Here is a 26,294-nt window from a genome sequence, read left to right on the forward strand (position 1 = left end):
AACAAATAAAACTTGGTACTCATTGAGAAAACTCTCCTGCGTACTGAATGTAGGTTTTGAACATTTGAGGAGGTGGACGTCCCATGACAGTGGTCTGTTTTTATTATATATATATATATATATATATATATATATATATATACAATTTTTTCAAAGTTGTTCCTGTTGATACATTTGTGGGCTCATCTAGGACACATCTGAGGAGGCCTTCTACTCACTCACTTGATTCATTCAGAACCAGATTGAAAAATGGCCACCTTTGTCCAGCCAGGCTCTTGTGGCGGAGGAGATAAGAGACTGTGCGAAGGCCTTTGAACCACAGAGATTCAATGACAAGTTCAATTGACCTTTTATTTTCCTTTTTGCATTCAAAGATACCAGTTGCTTCTATTTCCCCTAGCAACTAATCACTCTACTCCCAATTTATAGGGATTTCTTTGAGCTTCCATGTGTGATGTTCCGCATTATTACTCTGGTCTGATGTTACAGGTTTTTGTTTTTCTGCATCTGAACCCGTTGTTGCTCCCTCCCACTCCCTGTCTATTTGCATGGCAACCCTTTACCAGGCCAGCTGCTGCTGCCCTTTTCTTTCTTCTTGTTGAATTCTAATCATTACTTTCAAAGGAAAGCGTCTCCAAAGCTCCTTTATCAAGTGTTCGAGTGTTCGTTCTGGGAGGAGGTAATCCGCCGTCCAGCACCCACTCACTTCTGCTTAACACTTCTGTTCTGCAAATTCGGAGCATTTCGTATTTGTAACTTGCCTTTTCAAGTTTGGAGAAAAATAACAAGGTAAGAATCACCAGTAGTAGTGGGGATTTGTTCATACTTGACTTTTATTTATTAAGTAGAAAATTATAAATAACTAAGATTGCAGTTGAAGGGTTAAAGTCCAAATAGGACAACTACCATTTGGAATAATTCATATTGTGTTCTTAAAAATGATTAGCAGCCATGAAAAAAGATACCTAAGTTTTAAAGCAAGTTAAGTATTACAGTTCTTATTACAGTTCTCAAGCTGTTATCTTTTGAGTGTTTATATTTAGTCTGGGGTTTATTTAAGAGCGAAACCATATTACATGCTGTTAGCTCCTTTTTTTAATTTGTAGGAAGACAATGTATCTACCTTTTTTAGGCTGAGCTCTCGGAGCAAAACATACAGTATACATCATGTAGCATCAGTCCTCTTGTATGTCGCAGAAGGATAACATCAGTACTTTTCTAAAAATGTGACAATTTTTAGGGTTTCAGTGATTGAATGATGTTCACTGACTAAAGGTCTTGCTTTACAAGGAACAGTTCTGTTTTGTACAATGATACAAAATTGCATCCACAATCTTTGTGGAAATTTAGGAATTTGGTAGCACTTAAATTACTATGAATTGCTTTTCTCCAACTTAGTTAAATCATGGGTGCAACTGAGCAATATAATTCTGAGCCTTCCTGATTTCCATGTCCAGTAGACTAACATAAGAGGGGGGGGGGTCGCATCTGCTTTTGACAGAATGTGTCACATTCATAACCAGCTGAACACACAATTTGAAATTAAACAAATGGTTGCTTTTCTAACACTGATGATTTTGCCTTGGAAAAATACTCCATGTGTAAGAATGTGTATTATTAGTCAAATAACACACTGTTCTATTTACATTTTAAGGATGAAGTATTTTTAAGTAATCTTTTTCCATGTTTCACATTGAGCAAAGGCGTTATTGAGGTCGAAGACAGAAAGCAGAGCTTTAAAATACTTTATTTTTTAAAGCAAAGTTGGCCGTGTGCTCAGGCAGAAAAACAGGTTTCAGACCCAAATGCAGGACAAAACTAGGCAGGAATAGTTTTACTGATTTATTAAAGCTAAACATAAAGCATACAAACTCACTTGTGGAAATGTCCGTCAACAATAGAATCCAAGCGTGGTAATCCAACACAAACAGGTAATCCAAAACAGAGAGGTGAATGCAAAAAGGCAAATGAACAGTCCAAATCCAAAAGAAGTACAAAAAGTATCAAAACGGGAAAGAAACTAAATTCATTAATTGACAATGAGGACACACCAAGGACTGAACAAAACTAAGTAGATTAAATGCAGGCACAAAGGAGCAGGAAAGGAGTGAAAAGTTGAAAGACATTAGGAGCAAATCATTTCCAAACAGGAAATAAAGCTAAACAAAAACACCAGACACAGACAGCTCCAACATAAATCAGGAGGTAAAACTCACAAAAACACTTGAGGACCACTTTAACAGAATAAAACAGAGAACAGAATGAATGAACTACTGACAAAACCTTAGGACAAGGAACACGAACACAGACAGAAGGTGAATAACAACTAACATACACGGGGAAAAGCATAACTAAGAATAACACAGGAAAATTCTGAACACAAAAATCAACACCATAACAATTAGTTTCTATGTTCCTTCTGTAGCATGTGCACACTTTTAGATGTTTCTATTTTGCTTGCGTCATTTGCAGATCCTTCTGCAGCGCAAGCTTTATACCTTCTGCTCATTTATGAGCTATGTTTGTGGCAAAACAGGACATGAATCGATGGAAACTGAGTGCACGTCATTCATACGTAACATCCTGCATTCAAATATATTTCAGGATCTTTGTTGTATGCCATCCTCCTCTTTCTCATCTTCCCTCTTTCTTTCCAGTTACACTTAAAAAATGATCAGTGTGCGTGTGATCTCATTTCAGCTCTGCAGTGATGCCATGAGGTTAATTCTGGTTAAACCCACCAATGCAACACGGCGTCTTGACTCAACAGGAGAAGTCTTCCATGATGGCGACCATGAGCATTGTACCTCAGGAGGTCCGTCACCTCTGACAAAAACATCTGAGGGTGGGGTGCGTGAACGATATTCGGGTACCTCTGTGGAAGCGCCGTCTTCCCCACAGGAGACAAGTTTGTGCTGTGTTTCATCTTCACCCTACGGAAGTTCTAATGGAATCAGTCCACCAAGAGTTTCATCCCAGATGTCGCCACTGAAAACCCAAAACCTAACGTTATCACAGCTGAGTGATCAAGACTGGCTGTTGCTTTGTGGTCAGGTTAGCAGCGAAGGAGATGATTCGCCCTCAGCACAGAGAGCAGGGACCAGTGTGGGACATCCAAGCCACAGTGACAGATGTGGTTGTTCCTGTCTTGATGCACACCAACATTCAGATGCTTCTACTTTCCATCCCCAGTCAAAACAGGGCACCATCCAAGACTGCCTCGCCAGAGTTTCAAACAAGAGAAGCCTTTCATCGTCACCACACACTCAGCCTTTCTCTCAAGCTCCGACCACTTGCCAGGTTTTACCACAGCAAACAAACCAAAGGGATCTTTTGAAACCTGCAACAAACCATTCACAGGACAATTTCATGCTCCAGTGCAGAGACCAAGAAGGTCAAAGGGAGCTATTGCAGCACCCTTGCAATCATTTCAAACTTAAAGACAGCAGCCAAGCAACTTGTCCAAATTTATTCAACATTCCTCTGAACCCCATCGAGTGTGTTGAGACAAATCAAAAACTTCACCAACACCCTCAGCCTGCTGTCACTGCAGAGCTCAACTGGAGAGAGCTTTTTGGTAAAGAGCCGGTGTTAGTTCAGCAACGTCAAAAGCAAGGCTCTCACTGCCCGACAAGTGGTGATCAAACCTGCAAGTCATCTGGAGATTCCTCCATCATCCTCAAGTGCCGTCATCTACCTTACAGTCCTTTAACCAGCGCTCCACGGGTGAAGAGGTCGTCTACTCCAGCCAGTAACAAAAGTGTCCGGTCCTTCTCCAACAGCCAGTATAGTTCACTTGAGAACCAGGATTTTGTGGGGGAGAGGGCTAGACAGCGACAAAGTCAGGTAAGTTAATTTTCTTTAAATGCTGCAGCTTCTTGACCTGGTGTGGGAGGTCATTTCTCAAACATGTGAAATAAGTCTTATGGAAAAGAATCCATTATACCTGGACGTCATTACATGTACGTGTACATTTGAAGGAAGATTTTCTACCAAAATCTGAAATGAATTTATACAAATAGAGTGATTTCTACAGCATGAAAGTTTGCCACTGATGCGGTGCTCTTTCAAAGTCTTTCTTTGTGCAACTTTAATTGTCGCTTAAAGGCAAAAAGCATTACAAATTATTTTAATATGATGTATATCCCACTTTTAAAAAATTTGTCCAGTTCCTGATCTTAAAGGCAGATATGTTCTTGTTGTTGCAGTCTTATTGTTACATTTATATTACATACACTATGTTGTCTGATTAATTACATGCCCTGCGCTGACTGTCTTACTTTCTTTTGCAGACAAGCTCTCAGCACCTTAGAGGATCAAAACTATCAATTCCTAAACACACTCCTCCACCTTCTGACGCCCTAGAAACTGGAGACACAGTCAACGGGGATGCAGTGCGACCGCTGAGCAGCCATGGCACTTTAAGATCCAGTCTTGCAGATCTCCCCTTGGGCCAGCAGCCTCTTCAGCTTCTTCACAGTACCATCCTGGAGGACGCCTTCTCCAAAGTCATCAGAGACGATTCCAGCAAGGCCAACAGTGAAAACCTGACCAGAGATGAAGGCAGCGTACCGCAGAAGAAGAGCAAGGACATTAGCTACCGGCTGGGTCAGAGAAGAGCGCTCTTTGGGAAGCGAAAACAGTTGAGCGACTACGCGTTGGTCTGTGGGATGTTTGGCATTATCGTCATGGTGATCGAGACGGAGCTGTCGAGGGGATTTTACAACAAGGTACTGCAGCCCTCTTCAGACTCACTCCATTCATGAAGTATAACAGATGAACTATAAAGTGTACAGGGATGATTTTTTTATCACCCTGTACACTTTATAGTTCATCTGTTATACTTCACCCTTAAAATTACCCCATTAATGCCAACATAGCAGTGTGTCACTTGAACTGGCAACCTTTAGGGACCAATGATCAACTTTATTTTAAACAATGGGCATATGGCATCTACCTTATTTGTTTTGTCAGTGTATCTTCACAGCGGGCTGTATTCACCATGTTCATGTTTTTGTCTCCTTTTTATTCTTTTCTACAGGAATCCATATATTCATATGTACTGAAAGGCCTCATCAGCCTCTCTACTGCCATTCTTCTTGGACTCATTATGATGTACCATGCAAGGGAAATTCAGGTATGTGGAAGAATTAAGAGGCCCTGAGCATACCTATGGTCTTTGGTTCCCATGGTAAAACCTTATTATTATCCAGGAGAACCTAATACCAGTATTCTTAGTACTCTGACTGGAAACAGTCATGTCAACCATGTGGTTCAGCTGATATGTGGGATAGCCTGGGGAATGCATTGGATGATGTGTTGGCTCAGTTGGATAAAATGGCAAAATGTATTTTAAATAAAACAACAGGCAAACAAGTGACTTCACCACTTAATACTGAGCTAAAGACACGTTTGACTGTAATCAGTAAACATGTCAAGTGCATCAATGAAACATTTAAGTTAAAATCTAGTACAAACAAATAAATGTATCGTTTATATTACTTCGTTCTCAGGTCAGTTGTGTAATTTAGTCAGTATTGGACAAAGTATTTAAATCCTTAAAAGTACTGATACCACTGTAAAAGTAGGCTACTATGTTACAAGTAAAAGTTCTGTATTGAAAATGTTACTTAACTAAAAGTATGTAAGTATAATTGGGAAAATGTACTGAAAATTATTTTAATGATCAAAAAAACGAATCGTTTTGGCTGTACTTGTATAAAATCTTGAGTACTTTAATTTATAATAAAACATCATCTTTTATAAACTGTTTTGTTTGTAAAAACATAATTTGCAAAGTAACTACTAAAGCTGTTAGATAAATGTAGTGAAGCAAAAAGTATAATATTTCTCTTTGAGATGTAGTGGAGTAGAAGTAGAAAGTGAAATACAGGTACCTCCAATTTGTACTTAAGTACAGTACTTGAGTAAATGTACTTAGTTACTGTCCACCACTGCATTGAATATGCAAAATGCTTCACCCAAAAATCTTCTCTTCTTTTCTATAGCTCTTCATGGTGGACAACGGCGCAGACGACTGGAGGATAGCTATAACCTTTGAGCGGATTCTCTCTGTTGTGTTGGAGCTCCTCATCTGTGCCGTCCATCCAATTCCAGGCCAGTATGTGTTCACCTGGACTGCTCGGCTGGCCTTCAGCTACACAGAATCAGAGGCGGACGCGGATGTCGACATCATCTTCTCCGTGCCGATGTTCCTGCGCCTCTACCTAATTGGCCGGGTCATGCTGCTCCACAGCAAGCTGTTCACAGACGCTTCCTCCCGCAGCATCGGGGCGCTCAACAAGATCAGCTTTGACACTCGTTTTGTCATGAAGACTCTGATGACCATCTGTCCCGGCACAGTCCTGCTGGTCTTCAGTGTGTCCTGTTGGATCATCGCAGCATGGACCGTGCGTGTATGTGAGAGGTATGTGTTTAAAACTTTTTAACTCCTTGCTCTTCTTTTGCATTGCATCAGTTTTATAGCCTTGTGTATTTTCCATGTTATTCAAATGGTGGATATTATTTTGAGAAAACAAAATCAGTGATAGTCTACTTGTAAAACACTGGTCTCTCAGGGTTTAGGATTGACATCAGCTGCTGTTACAGCCAGGTGTCATGTCTCTACAGGTATCACGATGCACAGGAGGTGACCAGTACCTTCCTTGGAGCAATGTGGCTGATCTCCATCACCTTCCTCTCCATCGGCTATGGCGACATGGTCCCTCACACCTACTGTGGGAAGGGGGTGTGCCTGCTCACAGGAATCATGGTGAGATTTGTACATACAGTACGACCAGACATGTAGAGGAGTGTATTCCAAAACTCAGCATACCTATAGCTACATTACTTACATGTAGAAAGAATTTTGGCCTATAAGTTATAGTAGACCTGTATTTTGTAGTTTGTAAAAAGGATGAATCAAAGGAAAAATATTACACAAATATAACAAACTTTTAAAAAATGTAATACATGATAGAAGACAATATATTCTCACCTAACACCTCTCTATGATACATAATGATTGTAGTTTTTGGTGTCACTAACCACTACTTTTCTTCTCAGGGAGCGGGCTGTACAGCTTTAGTGGTCGCCGTTGTTGCAAGGAAGTCAGAACTCACCAGAGCCGAGAAGCACGTCCATAACTTCATGATGGATACTCAGCTCTACAAAAAGGTCTCTTTGCACTTGACATGCTGATTATACATTGTACATTGTTTTTAATACTAACAGTAAAAGTCACTTATAAACTGTAATAACATTTTTGCATTTTGACCATATTGAGTTTATGTTTTGTCTGATTTATGTCTGAAAGAGCTTTACAGAGGAACTGAAAAGGGAAGTGACATAAAACTAGATAAAGCATATGAGGAGTGAATTTCTTCAGTATTTCAACCTTAAATTAAAGATATATAAGCTGGAATGTCACATCAGGAAGAGACCTAGCCAAAATAACAAACAAACCAGCCAGTGCCACAGAAGAAATATAGTAAAAATATCTGAATATTTTATAAATATGTTTGTTTTCAAACTCTGCTACCATTTCAACATTCACAGCCTGCAGGTTATTTTCATGCCTTCAATGCCTAAAACCCCCACCACGCTGTGGCTTAATATCCGATTAGCACTACTGATGTTACTGTATTTGTAAACAGCACAATACTGTATTTGGTTATAGACCGTTATATACAGTACTCTGTATTTGAATCATACACAGTAAGGTGATTTCATTTGTACAATATTTTGAAAAGCGTTTGAAACAGCTGTATTGCATTTTGAAACCATCAATAAAATTCAGTAAATAGCAAAGCTGTCTGTTTCATTAATTTATATTCATGTAATAAATATACAAATGTCAATTAGATGCTAATCTGCATGAGAAATACAGAAAACGGAAATAAAATGCTAATTGTAATCATTCACTTATGGTGATCCTTTTGACACAGACAGACATGATCAGTATGAGAAGTTTGAATAAACTATCCAAAAAGAAAATTCCTAAACCTACCTCCCTATGAACACAAAAAAATAAGAAAAGGTATAATGTAACAAAAATGGCAGCTTTTCCCTACAGGGCTTACTGGAGTTAAAGGTAGTCAAGATACAAAAAACAGGGAACAGTAACTTGAAATTGATTAACTGAAATTCTAACAACAAAATCGTTACCTTTCTGACTGTAACCTGACAACAACATACGAAAGAGCTCACAATTCACAAGCACTCCGGGTTTAAGAAGGCAGCAAATGTGGAAGTTACAAGTGGAGCTCCTCAGCGTTTATATACCCCAATATGGCCCGTGATTGGCCCAAGGTAGGAGGAGGAACTAGAGCTGAGGCCCACAGAGCCAGAAACACAGCACATATTAACATATTTCATCAATTACACATTCACCTATAGGGGAATGTAGCAAAATGCAATTGGAAAGAAATCATTACATCTACTGCTTCATCCGCATGCTATTCTATCCTCCTCAGATAAAAAATACAGCAGCCAATGTGTTGAGGGAGACATGGCTCATCTACAAGAACACCAAGCTGGTGAAGAAGATTGACCATTCCAGAGTACGCCACCATCAGCGTAAATTCCTACAGGCCATCCACCAGTAGGTATACATATGTTGTCACCAGGGAGTGCAGACAAAGAGAAAAGTCATTCACATTCCATGATCACAGTTTCCGTAACGTGTAGATAGACAGGCACTGTTTGCTGGCATGTTTATTCATGTACTTGTAGGTTATGACTTCAGCTGTTATCAAGACAAGCTACTCAGCACAAATGTGACTTTGGTTCTGATTTTCAATTTTAGACTGCGAACAGTCAAAATGGAGCAAAGGAAACTGACTGATCAGGCCAATACAGTTGCTGACCTTGCCAAGGTTTGTTTCATGGAAATTTCAAAAATTTTCACTTTGCCACATTGTCTTTTAACCTCAGTCACATTATTAAACACAACCAAAAATATGTTTTTATTTTTGTTGTATTTTTAGATCAAATTCCCGTTACTTTTATTGACAGTAGGCAATATTGTAATTTATTGGCGTTTTACTTCATTTCATATATGGAATGGACTCACTGAGGGCCCACAGCTTTACTACTATAAATACACCATGTAATGAAGACTTCCACACAACTGGGGTTAAAAAATGTTGCGTCTGTTATTTTTCTACTATACCTATATGGATGTATGAACTGACCTCTCTGTTGCTTTCCAGACTCAGAACATGATGTATGATCTGGTGTTGGACCTGCAGCATCGTAGCGAGGGGCTGGACAGGAGGGTTGGAGCTCTGGAAGAGAAACTGGACTCCATCCTTCTCAGTGTGCAGTCGCTGCCTGTTGTGCTTTCTCAAGCAATAACAAAGCTACAAAAGGATTTCCTTGATGACTTGGCCTGTCGTGTCCACTTCCTGTCATCCTCCCTAAGCTCTGAGTGCTGTTCAGTCCCTGCCAGGCAGCTCTGTCCAGGATCCACCACACCAGAGACACCATACAGCTCGTAGGCCACGCTCAGTGGTTTTCCTCTTAGTCTGCAACCTTTTCTCATGCTGGGTAGGATTTTGTCAACATGCACACTCGTAGCGCCCTGCTACACATTCATATAGTCACCCCTGGGAGTTACAGCTACTGTCTCATACTGAGCAGCTCCAATGAGAAGGGAAGTGCCTCAGTCAGGGGATTTTAGAGGAAGGGGAGAGCATTACTCCTTAATTTCCTTTGCTCAGAGTTTTACAGTTAGTCCAGGGACTGGATTTTCCCCTTATAATTAGACAAAACGACCCTCCTTTGATCTCACCCCAGAGATTCATACAGAAAGATGACTTGTAAGCTATGGCTTCAGGTAGAATTGCAATGTAACTGTCATTGTCAATAAAATCTTTGATTAAAACAGCTTACCTAATATAGTCTAATCCAGTTCATTCACAACCAATTAAATAAGTGTGGAAATAAATTCAGGACTCCTATGAGCTCACAGACCTCGTCCATCCTTGTTTTAGCTCACCAATCATCTTGCAATATTTCATTTTGAAAATCTTAACATTGTGGAATTGGAAAAGATTTTTGACATATTATGGATAGCAGCTTTGATAGGTAATAAATATGGTCGTCTCAGAAGTGGGCTTGTCACTGTTTGGTTCCTATACTGAGCTGGCTGTGAACATTATGTGAGAGGCTATACTTCCCCTTTATGGCTGAAGTTGTGTAGGGTGGCTCCCATGAATGAATATGTGAAACATGAGAGAAGACACTAAACTTCTAAATTCATGTATTATTGTAATGTTCTGTTAACTGGAAGACATCTGCTGCAGTTTATCAAGGATGCTGCAGACTGACTAGAACAAAAATAAAGATAGTTACGGTAAATTTAAATTTTTAAAGAATGAAATCAGTTCCCACACAGCCAAGAGTGTTTCCTGCTCCATTAGGACAGTGTTTTCTGTATTTTGTAGTAAATTATGTCCTCCATTAGGGAACAATGATTAGGAACAGAGAAGAGACTGAGATGGTGTTTGTGATTACTTTCAAAGCAATAATGGCTAAGATGTCAGAGTTGTTAATTTTCTCATTAAATGTAGTCTCAGATGGTGTGGACAAAATGGTTGTGATTGCGCCAAATGCCACATTAATGCCTAAAGGGGAAGAAATGTTGCAGTCAGGGCACCTTGCCCCAGGGTATAGCATTCATTTAACACTTTAACACATTTGTTTTTATGTGTGGTTGTTTTGTGCTCATTTGAGCCCTAATTTCCAGATGGTGATTTGCAGCTGCTTGAAGTTTTTCCTGTGTAGGCCTGGTCAGTATTTTTTAAGAAACTGAAACTTTCCTTTGTGTTTCAATGGCCTCATCCTACATAACATCAATATTTTAGTCTGTATGTGAAGGAGTTGGGTTTTAGACATTTTCAACTCTCACAGGTGATGTAGCCTATACTTTTCAATATTTACATTTATTTTTATTTTTGTAGCAACCACACCGTGTTTTATTTTCGACTTCTTTAATACAATCTCTGGTAATAAATATGTATTCCTGAACTTTTCTCAACAATTCTGTGTTGTAGCTATTCATTCAATCAAAAATACACATTTTGCTTTGGCAGGACTTCTAATTAAAGTGATACTTCTCTTAGGAAATAGCCTTACACAAATGAAAGGCAAATTGCATTACAGATAGATCCAGGTATTAGGAATTTAATTTGTGTTTGCCAGCCAAAAAAATGCTGTGTTCAGCAAATAGAAAGCTGAACTCAGAAAATCAGTAAGACAATCCTGGCCCAACAGAGGAAATTTACATATGGTTTAATTATTATTTTTATGAAATGTTGCTTTTACTTGATGGTTAATAATAGAGAGTGACGGGAAACTCTGAAAGACAGACTTGAGATGGGGATGCCATGGTAGGGCCAAGCTTACCGGTAGTCACTTTACAACTAGAACTAGAGAAATAACAAAGGTAAGTGACAGAGGCACTGTAACCAAACACATTATAAACACACTTTCTCCAGTGTACCCAAATACAGACCACACGCCTACTTCTTATTTTCAGTGCTCTAGTTTGAAATGACTGAGTTGGCCTCATTCACTTTCAGCTCCCGCCAAACTGAAGGGGAGGTAATTGCACACCATTAATTAAACATAATTATTAAGTCAACTTCTCCACGTAAAGGTTTAACATATTTGGATGATTAGAAACTCATTGTGAAACCGAATAATTACGCATTCACCCTTCAGACATGATAAACAGCACCACCAGTGAGGTTGTTTACCAGAACGACCATCTGTCTCTGAGTTACCGGTGGGCGCTGGAGAATCTCGCGATAAAGATCCGGAGGCCAACTGCACCCACGAGAATGTCGTTTCGCGCGCTGAGGCTAAGCTCCAGTCACATTCTAGATTGACAGCCCTGCTAACCAATGAACGCGATTTACTTAGAGAAAATTAGCCAATGGGGAAGCTGAATTAATAGAGCAGGCGGGATGGGAAAGTCTTGAAGAATAACTCATTGATCTATCTCCAACTAGGTATAGAGTTGGTCGTGTAAACCTTACATAGAAGTTATTTGGAGAAAACGTGCGTGTTACTCCTTCAAACGTCAATTTCTTGTTTTCACTTGGACGAAGAAACAGGTAAAGCAGTGTTTTTCTTATGTTTTAATAACTTTTAAAATTATACTCATTGATTTCTTCACTCAGTAGCTAGCTTACTGTTAACGTTAGCTAAGTCAGGTCCTACCTCGTTTCTGTTTGACTTAACATGACCTTAACTTACTACACCAAGTTCCCTAGCTAGCCAATTGTAAAATTCAAATTGAATGAATTGTATTAGAAACCGGGACAGTTTTCGTGCTGTTGAGTGTACTCTGATTTCTTATTGCTAACATAAAAGGTCTCTAACAATAAGTTGTAACGTGGTTTTCTGTACCTTAACTGTTAGGCGTTGATGGGAACTTGACTAACGTTAACGTTACAGCAAGCTGATATCTTGTGTTGTTTATCTGTAGTATAGCTATACATAATGTGAGGCACATGGTGAAATTTCAACTGCCTTTGCCACTTCACTGTTTCCTGTGAAGCAAAACAAATACGCTAACCTTAAACAGGTTGCTTATTTCCTTGTTTTCCGTATTGGCTTGTGATGAATTGGCTCATGATTTCGGCATTTTGTAAAAAGAAAAATGAATGGTGCCGGTGAAATAACGCATCTAATCCGGGAGGAAGTAGTTTGTTTTTGATGTTACTACTTATGTTTTGTTCACTGGTGTTTATTTCGAGGCAGCGGGGCGAACAAGACCTCAGCTGAGAGCGCAAAAGTAAAAGCTTAGCAGCCGTCGAGCTCGCCCTTTACTACTTAGACAGTGATTTGTTCTTACTATGTGGGCAAATTACCGATTTAGTATTCCAATAACCGATTCCAAACTAAATATAATGTAGTATTTCGGCGTGTTTTATTGTCAGAGAGCGAGGCACATTGTTTGCTAGCGCTCCCTCCCGTCCGGATGTGTGCTTGGTTTTAAAAGAACTGGGAGTGGCCTGCAGCTCAGTTTCCCGCACTGTATTTAAATCAGCTTGTTCCCTCCCTTTCTGATACTCTGTTGAATTGACAGCCCAGTACTGACAGCAGCACAATACACGGAACAAGGACTGGCATGGTCATATTTCTGCTACTGAGAAACTAAAATCAGTTAATTCCTTAGACCATGAAGTACACCAGCATAACATTAAATGGTGGAATTTGGACTTTGACCTTTTGTCCACACAGTGCTTTTTCTGTTAAAACGTTGGCTTTGTGTGGATTGAATGCTAAAAGGAGGAGGAAATGTCATTTTAAATTTAGTCAGCTCATTGTGATCATGGCCTTAATACTCACACTTGCAGGTTCAGAATCTGTGTTTTTTTTTTTTGTTTTTTTTTGTTTTTTTTTGTTTTTTACTCAGACACAAGTTAAGTAAAATTTGTCTTTGAAAGTGCCACCATACACAAGTATAAGTAAAAGCAGCAGTGCATAATGAGTTAATTAAAATGGTAATCTCAAAATTCCTAATTTAAAACTTAGAAATAGCAGTTGGCTACCTGGCAAATTTCACTTGATGATATATTGTATGCAAATACATCTCATGAATTTTGTTAATATCGGAAATTAGAAATGAGACAGGTTTTATTACACATAAAAAGAAAAGAGTGAGACTACTGTGCTGCTTCAAGCAGAAAATGCCAAAAACAGAAAATTTGGATTGATGCACAGACTAAACCATAAAGTCTTCTCAGACAAGGCCATAGTGTTGTGCTATATGCCATTTTGATCTATACATGTATCATGTATTACTTTTATTTAAAACATTTATTAGCTTTTTGCAGTTGATTCTGTTGGACTTGATGCAAATGAGTAGTAAATAAATAGCAGACTATTGCTGCTCAGGCTGTTGATAGAGTAAACAAAAGCTTCTGATCACTGTCTGCTGGAGTAGAAGATGTAATATGATCAAATGGTCCATTAAACAACACTAATTGCTGCGCTTACTTGCAGTATCTTGTAAAATAATTGCAATGTTTGTTGTGGGTATAATGGGTTATGGTGTGGCTGTTCACACAGGGCAGCTGCAATGTGGATTCAAGTGCGCACAATGGATGGGAAGGAAACCCACCGGGTGGATTCCCTCTCCAAACTTACTAAGGTGGATGAGCTGCGTCTCAAAATCACAGAGCTCTTTAAGGTGGAGCCAGAGAGACAAAGGCTGTTTTACCGTGGCAAGCAGGTAAGGCAGAATTTTTGTTCAGAGACGTGTCGGAAAGCTTCTCAAAGTATTAGCATTTACAAAAGGCAGCCGCATTAATGTGGTTAATAGAAGTAATTTTGTTAGGTTCTAGACCTGTTTTTCCATTTCAGGTAAGATTTTCTGTATGTGAAGAATTTAACTCTTACAAAACATAAAATAGAAAACATGCATTAAATTAAAGGTGTGTGTTGTTTAGAAATTTTCCCTTATGTGTAAAGTGTGTGGATAGACACAAACAAGAACAATGAAGGACCACTGAAACAAAAGCGTAAGTGCTGCTTTTGTCCTATTTAACAATGTCATATTTTTGCTTTATATCAGATGGAGGACGGCCATACCATATTTGACTACAACGTGGGCCTAAACGACATAGTGCAGCTCCTTGTCAGGCAGAAGATGGCCCCCGCGGATGTCGTCAAAAGCAAGGACAAAGAAGCTGAGCTCTCGGACTCTGATTCTGGTTGTGGCTCAACCCAGAGTGAGTCTGACAAAAGCTCAACTCACGGCGAGGTGGAGGGGCAGACTGCTGGGACGTCTGCCCAGACAAACACCCTGGAGCTCGCCGATCCAGGGTTCGGGTTTTACAAGGTGTGTATTAAAACTGATAATTGGAGTTAAGTGTCTTTGTTTGGTGCTTTCAGGTTACTTTTACTTTTTCGGGAAGAGGGAAATTAAATATCTGGATAGGTGGTATTTGGTTACCAAAAAAGTGGGGATTTAGTGGTATTAGTAATGAATAAAGTAAGGTAGTAATGTGTTGTGCACGTCTCAGTTCTTCACCAAACGTCTTGTAGAAAATATGTTTACCGCATTTTTTGAAATTTGGTAAATGTAAAGATGAAGGCCTGAATAGACTTGTGATATTCATATAAGCCATTTTGCAATAAACAAACTGAGAAATCTGAGAAGTTTTTTGGAACATTTAAAGAACACTTAATGAAATTTGTTAGGTGTACCAAACTGCACTGGAAAAAAATGATTCTATAGATCCAGCTAACTTTTTCTTGTGTGTTTTGAAGATCAATGAGCTGGTGGATGCAAGGGACTTGAACATGGGGGCGTGGTTTGAGGCCCAGATTGTGACTGTTACTAAGACAACAAAGACACCTAAAGAGGAGGCTGCTGAGGCACAGCAGGAGGAGATACTGTACCATGTTAAATATGAAGAGTAAGAATCTTTTTCTATTAATTGTCGTCAAGATTTTGACCATCAATCAATATTTAGGTTATGAGTCCTGTCTTCCAAAGCTGTCATTATGTTTTTGTGAAAATTAAACTATGTTGAGCCCAGCTAACATCACTGTGTCAATACGTTTGCAAACTACTGGTGTATTAATGTAAAAGAGCAGGCTTTTTAACAAATAGTCAACCACCTGCATTATAGAGCTTGCCGGTGGTTGTATGTCGGGAATTATAGTTGCATAAGGAGAAATTGGTTTTCAGCAGAGAAAATGTTAAAGAATAAAAGGAAATCATGAACATCAGAATTGATGACACAAGCAGTAAAATTAATTTATAAGTTGTTGTAGGATTATGCTGACTTGCTGTAAGATACAGGAAGGAGATTGAGTTCTAACATTTGTTTCCTTAAGAACCGACTGCGACTCTGTTAACAAAACAAAACCCCTTCCTTTCTGGCACAGTTGGCATATTTGTATGATGTAAGTGATAATTTTAGGTTTAGTAAGTGACCCTCATGGTCAGTCAACACTGCAGTGATGGAATGTCAATGTAGTTAATATGCAGCGTTAAAGTTCTAAATTGATCAGAATAGCCAGGATACTTTACACAGCACTAATTTAGACCATCAAACTATCACCAGTTAGGCAGCATAAGTTGACTGTTTTCATTGGCTGAATTGAAATAAGATGCTTTTAATCCATCTATGTAATCTAATGTAAAATGATCACTTCCTCCTGCAGGTTCACACAAAAAGCTTATGACCGGTCCTTGTGGAATTGCACAAGTTGAAAAGATGGATAGCTATTTCTCTGTTTATCTCCGTAGCAGTTTAAGCATTGGGTTTTCTGTGGTGTCTCTGACTTTGCCTTCCTTGAAGTTTGCTCTTGTCTTGCTGAGCTTGCAAGTGCATTAGTGTTGGAGCAGTCATCTGAGTGGCATAGTTGTTCAAACCTAGTGATCCAGATCTTCATCATTCAAATATACTTGCATACGTTCGGCAGCACTGTGTAGGAAGAGCCTGTGGTGATGTGTGGCTTATCCCTCAACTGCAAACTGATATGGTATCACATTTACCATTACAGCTACCCAGAGAATGGGGTGATTCAGTTGTTGGCAAAGGATGTTCGTCCGCGGGCCCGTACAGTGTACCAGTGGCACCAGCTGGAGCCAGGAATGATTGTTATGGTCAACTACAACCCCGACGACCCCAAGGAGCGTGGCTACTGGTACGATGCAGAGATCCAGAGAAAGAGGGAGACGCGCACTGTGCGAGAGATCTACGCAAAGATCATCCTAGGGTAAAGGCTTTGTTGCATATTATGGTTTAGTTACTGCATTTTGTAGTGGCACACAGAGTAGGGGTAACTGCCATAAGTCATCTATGTGTAAATATCTGCTCAACCAGCTGCAGTGGCAGGTGAGCATCATCTCGTGGTCCTATTGTTATCTATATATAAAAGTTTGTTGGATTTTTAGATACCACAATAGCAGGTGCCAGAAGTAAATTTCCTGTTGTGGTATTAAGGTACACTGTAGAATATGGTACTATGTACTGGTAGAAAAATTCCGTTGCTAACCACCAGTGTTTGTGGATTTGGATCTCATTTATACTATGCCTAGAGGAAAAGGAGGTGCTGCTGCGTTTCTGTCTATGCAGTTTTACATTATCCCTGCTAAGTGTGTTTTTCTGTTATCAACTTTTCACACAAGTATAAGCATTGAGTGTACCAGTATATTGCTTTTGTTTGCAGTGATGCTGGTGACTCTCTTAATGACTGCCGGATCATGTTCCTGACCGAAATCTACAAAATCGAGCAGCCTGGTTCTCTGGGTGACGCCCCAGCTGGATCTGAGAGTCCACTAAAAAGTAGGTTTAAGGATGAAATATTTAAATTGTATAGCTGTGTGTTAGAATTATTCATAATGTAGCTATTATCTTGTGAATCATCAGGAATTTGATTGTGAATCTTGACTGTGTGAACAGTTGATGTTAGTTGATACACATGTCTTACCCCATCTACTGGAAATGCTGTATAATGAAATAGAATATATAATATAATGAAATCTGTCTTCTCCAGGATCAAATGGACCCGAGTGCAAGCACTGTAAAGATGATCCCAAAAAAAACTGTCAGTGGTGTAACTGCCATGTATGTGGCATCAAGCAGGATCCTGACAAACAGTTGCTGTGTGATGAATGCGACATGGCCTTTCACACTTACTGCCTGAACCCTCCGCTCACCTCTATCCCAGAAGATGAGGACTGGTCAGTAGAATCAGATGCAGACCCACACAATTTATTAAATACATCCTTCATTACACTGACATTTGTTTGAATATAAAGTTAGGAAATTACCAGCCATATGTTGGTGTATATAAAGAGTGACCTTTTAATTGTTATGGCAGTTGTGACCTGGTTTTTTTTTTTTCTTTTCAGTGTTCTCAGTATAGGCCTGAATGATGCCGTTTCTCTTTATTAAGCCAAGAATGTCTTTTAAAGTGCCTGAAAGGTTTGATTTGTAGCTCTGTTTTGTGCTCAGTTAAGGCATGAAGTGTCAGCTGTTTGTCAAAACACTGAACATAAGCCTGTTTTGTTACACACCAGCCCACAGGCCAAACACAAAGATTCCAGGCCGTCCTTGTGATCCTCTTGCGTTAATGTTATGTTTGACTTGACTTTTACTCTACATGTCATTCTGTCTCAGGTATTGCCCAGGTTGCCGTAATGACGCCAGTGAGGTTGTGTTGGCCGGAGAGAAGCTAAAGGAGAGCAAGAAGAAATCTAAGATGGCTTCAGCCAGCTCCTCCAGCCAGAGGGACTGGGGCAAGGTGAGTGCTGACACAGTGCTGCCAGACAGTGAATCTTTTTGAGAGGTGCAAAAGATATATTCTGATCTTTAGATATTTTAAAATTATGATTTGGATAAGTCACTAGGCATGGGGCCCAGTTACCCCACATAACTATTGCAATTTAAAAATATAAACGTTAATCGTTAAATTTTAGCAATGATAAGAATCAAAACCATATTGTCTGCCAAGGTGATTTTTGGAAAAGATGGATACAAATCAGCACAGGTTAAAGTACGTATGTACTCAGTTGTAGACAGCTAGCTACGTTACTATACTTGGTATTGAACACCAAATAAAAATAATTTACTCCTCCCCTCCAGGGTATGGCCTGTGTTGGTCGAACCAAGCAGTGCACCATCGTCCCGTCCAACCACTACGGTCCAATTCCAGGCATCCCCGTCGGCTCCCTGTGGAAGTTCCGAGTGCAGGTCAGTCTATGCAATGGAGAGTTGAATTAATACTCATAGTGGGGACTGCAAACCCATAAACAATACAAAGGTTTTGTGGTCATTTGTTTCAGTGAGTAGCATTAATGTTCCAATTCTTTGGCCTTTCTAGGTCAGTGAATCTGGAGTCCACAGGCCACATGTAGCTGGTATTCACGGCAGGAGCAATGACGGTGCCTACTCTCTGGTTCTGGCAGGAGGCTATGAGGATGATGTGGTATGCAGTATCTTTTTTTTTTTTTTTTATTTATTTTTTTTCTTAAATAGTAGTAGAATGAGGTGGTGATGACTATTAATGAGGTTTAAATAAGGTAAGTTTATTTATATAGCCAAGTATCACAAACCTCAAATGTGCCTCAAGGGCTTTACAATCTGTACAGCGTTGGACACCCTCTATCCTTAGACCCTATACGGGAAAAACTACTTCCAAAAAACCCTTTCACAGGGGGGCGGCGGGGAGGAAAGAAACTTCCGGAAGAGCAACAGAAGTAAAAAACTGTTAATGTTACTAGAAAGTAATTCATTATGATATGAAATCCATCTTTCTATTAACATAATCAAGAGTTTAAAACTACAGAGAAGGGTGTGTTCAGCGGATTGCTAATGTGTGTAATATTTTGTCTTAAATTGTAGGATGATGGTAATGAGTTCACTTACACTGGCTCTGGAGGGCGAGATCTTTCTGGAAACAAGAGGACTGCTGAGCAATCATGTGATCAGACACTTACCCACATGAACCGGTAGGATGCTAAAGGACATAACATGCTATAACTACCTTGTAATCAACAGGATTTCAGAAATGTTATTTTGGATAATTACCTTGTTTGCTCATTTGTTCTCACTAGGGCTCTGGCTCTCAACTGCAACATCCCTGTCAACGACAAAAACGGAGCTGAGGCCAAGAACTGGAAGGAAGGCAAACCAGTTAGAGTTGTGCGCAGCTGCAAGGGTCGTAAGCACAGTAAATTCAGCCCTGAGGAAGGAAACAGATATGATGGCATATATAAGGTATGAGCGAAAACACTGTATAAACTAGCCGATTCACAAAGCAGTTATGCCAACTGTTGATCACGGGGTGTGACAAGTTACTCATTAAGTTGATATACTCAACTGCAAATATTTGCTAAAATGAATAAATAGAATCTGTTGGTTAGCCATCATCATACCTGAATTACCAGTAAGAGACCACAACTACCTCTAGTAGTAATGAGTAGTTTGATTATAGATCTTGTAACTTTGAACCTGTATTTGTAGTTATACTTTGTTACATTGACATCCCTCAGGTGGTGAAGTACTGGCCAGCCAAGGGCAAGTCAGGCTTCTTGGTTTGGCGGTATCTGCTGAAGCGTGATGATGATGAGCCAGCCCCATGGACCAGAGATGGCAAAGACCGCATCAAGAAGCTCGGTCTTACCATGCAGGTAGAGATGATCATTCAGACTACATTATGCCATGAGGTGTTTTGTACCAAAACTAACTTTTAATGAAATATATTAGCATGAAGTGTGTGTGTGTGTGTGTGTGTGTGTGTGTGTGGGGGGGGGGGTTATTGATGTTTTTTTGTTTTTTTTTTCAAATGCACTAATGTTGGACTTCAAATCACATTTAGCATGTTGCAGTTAGAATATTCTAACATTTGAATTAAGTTTCAAGATCCATGTCAACCTTAAAGACATGTTAAGCATGCAAACGCTAACTGTGCTTTGAATGCTAAAAGCAGCATAACGTCTGGTTAAATGAATTCAATCTTGTTCCAGTACCCTGCTGGTTATCAGAAAGAAAAAGAGAACAAAAATGAAGTGGAGGAAGAGGTGTCGACACCCAGCAAGGCAAAGAGGAAGAGAAAATCTCAGGGCAGTGGTAAGTTCTGTGTGTGGCGGGAACATGTGGTATTGCCAGCGGCAAATATATTTTTCAAAATGTCTGTCTAGGTTTCTACACAATCAGCCCCCTTTTTATATACTCCTTAATGAATTTAACATTCCTTTTTGTCAGATTCTTCCAAGACCTCACCAACCAAGAGTCCTAAGAAAATAAAGGTAGAAGTGTACAAGCTTACCAAGGAGCAGAAATCCCTCATCAAGAATGACAAGCCAAACCAGAAGCTGTGGGATGAAGCCATGGAGTCACTATCACTTGGGCCGGTGAGAATGATTTAAATGCTTAAGCTGATGTTTGGGGGAATGGGGGGGGGGGTTCTGCCACTGAAATTAATCAGCTGTAAATGGCTGGAAAAGCACTTTTCTTTTCACAATTGCACTGAAATATTGGCAGTGACGAAGCATTTTAAAGTGTCAGAGAAAATGCAAAAATCACTGTTTGCAGACTGTTCTGCTGAACTGTCTCTTAGCACATCCACACCATCAGTGGCTGACTTCAACAAGAAGTCTGACCCGCTTTTGAATGTTTCCATCATTTGTTTCTGAGAAGGCGACTAGCCACACTTAAATTTGGAGTGCACACATATTCAAGCCATTACAGTAACTGAAACAGACCAGTGTGAGCTGAGGGCAGATAAAACAGATAAGCCTACGTGCAATGGGGGGGGGGGGTATTTGAGCAGTGTCTCAGTAACATTGAGAGAAATGTCGGTGTTCTGGTTGCTCTATGACAGACGTCTGCAGCAGCTGAAGCAGTCAGACCAGAAGAAAACTGGGATAAGATAAGGAAGGTTTGGCTTTGGCTCACTGGTCAACTTTTATGTTGGCCGTATCGGTGCCTTTTGTTGTTCAACATGTTAAACTTTTCAGAGTCGACGTGCTTGCCATCACTTTTCGTCAACCGACCAATAACAGCCTGGATGGGGCGGGACATTTAAAAAAGTTTGACATGCTACAGCAAATCATTAAATGTTGAACAATATGATTATTGACAAGTTGCCACTGAGCATTAACAAATTAGAGACTAATGTAGAGCATTTTGCTTGCACATGGATTAAAAAAACAATGCACAGAAATGAAACAGCTGTAACTGGATTTAATATGACTAGTGGTAAAATAGTATACTATTATATGAAATTATAATGAATGTTTTATAGTATACTATCAACTAAACATTATGCTCATACACATTTCAAAATGTCAGTATTCCTTATAGACTCAGAGTACCATTTGTTCCATTATAATCAAATCGCAATATGACTTTCTCCAAATCATGCAGCCCTACCTGTCATTTTCTCTTTACAAAGACGTGTTGCAGTATGAGAGTCGTACCTGAAGAGGCCATGAAATCTTCATGTTACACGATATGAGAACCACATAGAACATTTTTAATCAAATTGGGTTGGACTTGATGAATTTATTGTGAGGGTACATGTGACAATATCCGGTTTTCAAAATAAGGGTGGGGGGGTTATTCAAGTGTAAAATACATATTACTTGTGTCCATTAAAAGTAAATGGTTTATTGTGAGCTTGTGCAAAATTGTTCTCGTAATCAACTTGTTTAATAAGGGAGGGGGGGGGGGGAATCCAGTTATTAGGAATCAATCTTACAACCTTCTTAACAGAGTCCCAAACAGTACAGACTGAGCTAAACCTACACACGAGTATACAAGGAGTTAAAATAATTTGACTTTATTCTGGCCCGCCATGTAATGGCTTGAGGAAAAATTTGGCCCGATGCCAGACTTATTTGCTGACCCCTGCTCTATGCCGTTCTTCGTCTGACTTCCTGCCTGGTTAATCTGTTCTGTACTGCTTAAAATGGCAGCCCTACACCGAACGGCAAAGAGAATCCGGTCGACTTTAAAAATAAAATACCCTGTGCAGACTCCTGATCGTATATCAACAATAAACACAGACAAAAGAAACAATTAAACTGTGTAGTGACTTAACCATACTAAAGCACAAAAATCAAGAACAGCTGAACAAATCAACAAAATCTGAACAAGTCAGCAAAATCAGGCAGGCAAAACGCTCTTATTCTGAAATGCTCCATGTGGGAAATCTGTAGTTGAAGCGCAAAAAAACACGTCAACAACGTAGGACAGGCTAAACACTCTGCTGCTGAAACACTTAACTGTGAGTTGATGTTGGACAAAACCGTAGCACAACCGTTTCCTGTCTATTCGACGATGGCATTGTCCCATGTCTGGTTTTGTTTGCTGTTGTAAATTGTACACACCCTGCGCCCGCTCTGATTGGTAAGTAGGACCATAACAGGAGAAGCATGGCGCTTGTGATTGGTGAGCAGGTCTGTCACACAAGGACGACAATGGAATGAATTTGTAACTGCATGAGTGTTTTAAAACGGGTCAGATGAGCTGTATAATTGTGATCGCCTTCTTTTAAATCGCAATTTGGATTTGAAAATGATTAATGAGCCCTAATGAAGCGGTGAGAGAATAGGAGCCGCGGAATACGTTTTTACAAGCAAACACTTATTACATCACATTGCTGTGATTTTCAAGTGAACTAGCATCGCATGGTCTTGGCAACAAACTAAAGTAGAAATTGCAACAGTGCTCTTGCGCTGTTCTATTGACATTTCTGTGCTTACAGTGGATGTATTGCATAACTAAAAGTAGCTAGTATGAAAGTTTCGTTTGACAGTTGGATGGAGCTTTGTCAGTGCTGGATTTTGCTGCTACTTCAGATGTGTATTTTGATTCAGAGCAACAGTTTAATTTTTGCAATTGATAAACATGTTGTCTTTTTGTTTTTTTCTTCTGCAGAAATTCTTGAACAAAGTTGAGGAAGTTTTCCTCTGTATTTGCTGCCAAGAAGTGGTCTATCAGCCCATCACCACAGAGTGCCAACACAATGTCTGTAGGGTAAGAAACTTCATTGTCCTAGATTTTGAGATCCTGACGGACTCTGTAAACTATGAAAAGTTTTTTTTAATTTGGTAGTTACAACTTAGTAGCAGGTGCAAAGAGTGATAAACAAGAATCCATGGTTAGAATACTGTTGCAATACACTGCACTTGAATAGGTAAGCTTTCACATTTACTTGGATACATTTACTTTTGAATATGAAGTTGACATATGCAGTTACTCAATCATACCTCTTCAAACACAGTAGTAGAGGGATGTATGACTAAAGAGATGCCTTGTGTCGTAGTAATGTGCTTAGAATGTTCTTAAACAGCATGGCAGCTGTAGTAGCGTTTGGTCCATCAGCATACCTTACACCTGCCTCCAACAAAACAATGGAACTGTCAAATGGCATTCTGGCGAATGCAGGAAACCACTAGCTAGAGAAAAATGGTTGATTGATCTGTTGAACAGTGAATTTTTATATGGAAAACCAAGTGGACCCTTGAAAGCTGTCTTTTGTGTTTTTTTTGTTGTTGTGTTTTTTTTTTTGGACTCCAGGAATGCCTTCAGCGGTCCTTCAAAGCGGACGTGTACACCTGCCCGGCCTGCAGGCACGACCTGGGCAAAAACTACTCCATGACAGTCAACAAATCCCTGCAAGACATTCTAAATCAGTTTTTCCCGGGGTACAGCAATGGGCGATGATCATTGGTTCTGCCTACTGAACCCATGAGGAAATGCCATGTAAACTGTAAGGGGAATTTTCAGTAGAGGCAATAAAGAATCACTTTCTCTTAATATATTTTTTATGATTTATAAAACTGCAATTTTTGTGGACTTCAATGCTACAATTTTTCACCCTGATCTGCCATGATGTGTAGTTAATGATAAATTGAAAATTCCTTTGTAACTGTACCATTTTGCCGTTAATATCTTCAGCTGTGATTTTACACTCAGCGTTTCGTTTGTTCCATTAACTAATGCTAATGTTATCCACAATGTAAAATGTTTAACTTTGAACTAAATCCCTCCATCTTTAGCACTCTTTAAGAGAACGTTAAGTCAAAAGTGTTTTAGCCTTTATGCCCAAGTGTTTGTGTTTTTTTTTTTTTTTTTTTTTTTTTTTACAAGACTATGAGAATCTCAATCTTTTCTGGTCTGCCGTTAGTTTGGCTGTGTTTGGTCTTCATTTTGGTGCAATTTTTAAAAAGGATCTGATCATGCAGTCGGGATATTAATTGGTCTATATTCACATCTCACCTGGAATGCTCTTATGCGTCTCCTGTAGCTCTGTTTTTCACTGTACTGTATTGTTTTTAATCTCCCACTCCCATGTTTGTCTTAGTGTTGACGAATACAATGCAGCTTGACTTCCTATTCTGAAATTTATTGACAAACTAGACAAAACAGGCTATCAGTATATTGTCTTGACAGACTTACAAATGTGACACGTCCTGTTTGTCCTGGCATGATCAGATTATTAAAATTGCACTTACATGACAAATGAACAAAGGGGGGGGGGGGGGGAGTGTCTTGTTGGGGAGCGATGTCATCAAATGTGGCTGGATTTAACTTGTGTATTTGGTTCCTTTTTTTTAAAAAACAATTTTCACAGTAATTTTATATTTGTAAACGAAGTTTGTAAAGGTTGGTTTAAAAAGTTAATATGAATTTGAGAAAACCTTGAAAGCAAAAGGAGAGAGATTCTTATATTCTGTTCTGTTATATTCTGCAGTGTAGATTTGGATTCCTCCTGTTTTGAAAAGGTCCAAAGAAATGCAAGTGCTTAACCAAGAGTGTAATGTAGAACTCATCTATTTAGCCCTTTAGACATTGTCCCTGGCACAAAAACCTAATTGAGTCTAGAAAATTTATTTGTATTTTTTGCTAAAATCTTAATTTTTTAAAAATCTATTACTGCCATCTATGGTGAGGCTGTTCAGTCAGATTTGTGTCTCCTGTGGTCAATTGTAATTACCTGACCTCCATTTTAAAAACAGAAAATGCTTGCATCAAGTTGAAACATTAAGGAATTTCCACACACTGCTCCTGAAATCAAATATTGAATCAATTAAGTTATCTGAATTTTGTTATTTACTACTTTTGCCGTTACTCACTTTTGACATGACTATTTGGTGTTGAATTTCAACAGCAGTGTGTGTGACAATATCCACCCACATGCCAGCACTTTTGAGTTTTGATGGAGAAACAAAGATTTGCATAGACTGGGAGATGTATATTTTCTGAAATTGTATAATTTTTTTTTTAGTCAATTTTAGTTTTGATATGTAGTTTTAGAATTTCTTGCACACGTTTGGTGCAAAAATGTGTCAATACAGTTTCCGTGTTGTTCAATAAAAGTCAAAATGTGGAATTTTGTTGTGTTTTTTGTTTTTGGGTGACTTTGTATTGTGTCTTGAAAGTTTTAGCCATGACCTTGAATTAAGTAATTAACTGGTTATACCTTTTCTGACAAGGAAAAAAGACCAATTATCCAATGATAGATTTCAAATTCAGAATTTGGTTTTAAAGTACTTACACTGACTCTTGAGGTAGAACCTCACTGAGAAATCAAGAAACAGGATCATGTCATGTATTTTAACATGATGACCTGGGTTTTATTTATAACTTGAACTCACACGGGGATCCTGAGAAAATTAGTTAAAATGTGTTTACTTGTAGTAATAGTATATACATTTTTGAAATGGCCAACGGAGCACAGACTCCTTTAGCGAGACCAGTAGCGTCTACGTGCGTTGCATGCACGTCGGGTAAGTAGGAACACTGGGG

The 26,294-nt window shown here is 39.2% G+C and overlaps 2 protein-coding genes across 3 annotated transcripts; both read left to right on the top strand.

Moving 5' to 3' along the window:
• Nucleotides 1-657: 657 nt before the first annotated feature.
• kcnn1b (potassium intermediate/small conductance calcium-activated channel, subfamily N, member 1b) lies at nt 658-11,036 on the top strand. Of its 2 annotated transcripts, XM_038715587.1 has the most exons (10): nt 658-789; nt 2,701-3,846; nt 4,293-4,730; nt 5,042-5,137; nt 6,009-6,427; nt 6,631-6,772; nt 7,066-7,176; nt 8,475-8,602; nt 8,807-8,876; nt 9,213-11,036. In XM_038715587.1, exons 2-10 carry the CDS (start codon nt 2,716-2,718, stop codon nt 9,498-9,500), a joined length of 2,823 nt encoding a protein of 940 aa, XP_038571515.1. In that variant the 5' UTR covers nt 658-789; nt 2,701-2,715; the 3' UTR covers nt 9,501-11,036. The 2 variants fall into 2 exon arrangements, with proteins under 2 accessions (XP_038571515.1, XP_038571514.1); XM_038715586.1 differs by lacking the exon at nt 658-789 and having other exon boundaries at nt 2,653-3,846.
• A 937-nt stretch (nt 11,037-11,973) lies between these two features.
• Nucleotides 11,974-25,878, top strand: uhrf1 (ubiquitin-like with PHD and ring finger domains 1). Its single transcript, XM_038715589.1, has 17 exons — nt 11,974-12,122; nt 14,086-14,248; nt 14,591-14,857; nt 15,289-15,437; nt 16,534-16,749; nt 17,203-17,318; nt 17,530-17,716; nt 18,156-18,279; nt 18,621-18,728; nt 18,859-18,963; nt 19,380-19,486; nt 19,592-19,754; nt 20,030-20,167; nt 20,504-20,606; nt 20,742-20,890; nt 23,421-23,519; nt 24,063-25,878. Exons 2-17 carry the CDS (start codon nt 14,096-14,098, stop codon nt 24,207-24,209), a joined length of 2,331 nt encoding a protein of 776 aa, XP_038571517.1. The 5' UTR covers nt 11,974-12,122; nt 14,086-14,095; the 3' UTR covers nt 24,210-25,878.
• The last annotated feature ends 416 nt before the right edge of the window (nt 25,879-26,294 follow it).

Source organism: Micropterus salmoides, unplaced genomic scaffold (genome assembly GCF_014851395.1).
Source record: "Micropterus salmoides isolate LMB-PRFRI ecotype aquatic unplaced genomic scaffold, ASM1485139v1 Ms_hic_scaffold_13, whole genome shotgun sequence".
In the NCBI taxonomy this organism is placed as follows: Eukaryota; Metazoa; Chordata; class Actinopteri; order Centrarchiformes; family Centrarchidae; genus Micropterus; species Micropterus salmoides.

Bases quoted from the DNA above. Each gene is read 5' to 3' on its own strand.
- kcnn1b (XM_038715586.1), top strand. From the start codon at position 2,671: ATGATCAGTGTGCGTGTGATCTCATTTCAGCTCTGCAGTGATGCCATG. The intron at 4,731-5,041 runs GTACTGCAGCCC...TCTTTTCTACAG, and splicing joins CGAGGGGATTTTACAACAAG to GAATCCATATATTCATATGT. The intron at 6,428-6,630 runs GTATGTGTTTAA...ATGTCTCTACAG, and splicing joins ACCGTGCGTGTATGTGAGAG to GTATCACGATGCACAGGAGG.
- uhrf1 (XM_038715589.1), top strand. From the start codon at position 14,096: ATGTGGATTCAAGTGCGCACAATGGATGGGAAGGAAACCCACCGGGTG. The intron at 20,891-23,420 runs GTGAGAATGATT...TTTCTTCTGCAG, and splicing joins AGTCACTATCACTTGGGCCG to AAATTCTTGAACAAAGTTGA. The intron at 23,520-24,062 runs GTAAGAAACTTC...TTTGGACTCCAG, and splicing joins GCCAACACAATGTCTGTAGG to GAATGCCTTCAGCGGTCCTT.